Raw genomic sequence first — 980 nt, 5'->3', positions numbered from 1 at the left:
TGTTTAGGGAAAATAACTTTTTGACCTTTTGCCTGTGACAAGACAAAACAAAACTCTCACAATATGACTAAGTGACATTGCGCAATAACTCAAAAGATTCATTTTATTCTCTGTTGTTGGAGGTACAGCTCCGTAAGGGCTCTGAGAAGTTAAGTCAGGAAGATAGAGCTACTGACAGCTATGTAAAATAACTCAGCAAAAAAACCTGCAGAGGATAGACTAATATTTTATTGAATTAAAAGGTATGGTGAATATCTAAATGTGTAAGTATAATACATATACGTAATATTTTACTAACCTTCGATAGATAGTTGTGCCAACACCATCTTCTTGATGTAATGCCAATAATTTCACCTTCAGGAAGATTTTCCTTGCTTCCCAGTTTTGCAAATCTGGTCGAACTTTTTAGATAGAGGATACCATTTATTAAAAAAAATACCCCATCACGGGAGAGGTTCACATCAGACACATTGCTTCTTTCTTCGTCAGTCAGGATGTTTGGAGGCACTCTGATTCTGGTCCACGTACGAAATGCATCGTTGGTCTGAAAGGTCTCCATATCGGCCACCAGAACAATAGATGCTGGAGCACAGGTATCCCAGTGTATCATTAACTGACTACCAAGCGGTGAAGAGATGGGTAAAAAGCCAGGAACCTCAGGTATTGTGAACCAAGGAAAGCCCAGGAGGAGAAGGATGTCTGCAACAAAGCAATCTTGAAAAGTCACCTGATTTCCTCTGATCTCTTTTATTATATCCTTTCCTGACATTGGTAGTGAGATACGCCAGGCCCTAAGAAGAGAACAGAAAGGATAAGAATTACATGGTCTCATTCTCAGCTCCCATCCATCTTGCAAAGTGCTGGCATTTATCATCTTTAAAACTTTAAAAAAATTTTTATCGACATAAACCTGGGTAAAATAAATCAAATAGTAATAAAATGCTATAGATTTCTCCTTGTTCTTCACTCTTGTTTCCAAA

The 980-nt window shown here is 37.9% G+C and overlaps 1 protein-coding gene across 1 annotated transcript in view; it reads right to left on the bottom strand.

Annotated features, from left to right (window-relative positions):
• LOC102756423 (chromosome unknown open reading frame, human C1orf101) overlaps positions 1–913 on the bottom strand; it is a gene marked incomplete at its 3' end in the record, with an annotated part of 8160 nt that extends 7247 nt beyond the window's left edge. The window contains exon 1 of the mRNA XM_006753132.2: positions 299–913. Coding sequence (XP_006753195.2) covers positions 299–874 — 576 coding nt within the window. The remainder of the gene's footprint in view (positions 1–298) is intronic.
• Positions 914–980: the final 67 nt, after the last annotated feature.

Source organism: Myotis davidii, unplaced genomic scaffold (genome assembly GCF_000327345.1).
Source record: "Myotis davidii unplaced genomic scaffold, ASM32734v1 scaffold13231, whole genome shotgun sequence".
NCBI classification, from domain to species: domain Eukaryota; kingdom Metazoa; phylum Chordata; class Mammalia; order Chiroptera; family Vespertilionidae; genus Myotis; species Myotis davidii.
The sequence above is the reverse complement of the archived record's forward strand: the minus strand, read 5'-3'. Positions and strand labels throughout refer to the sequence as shown.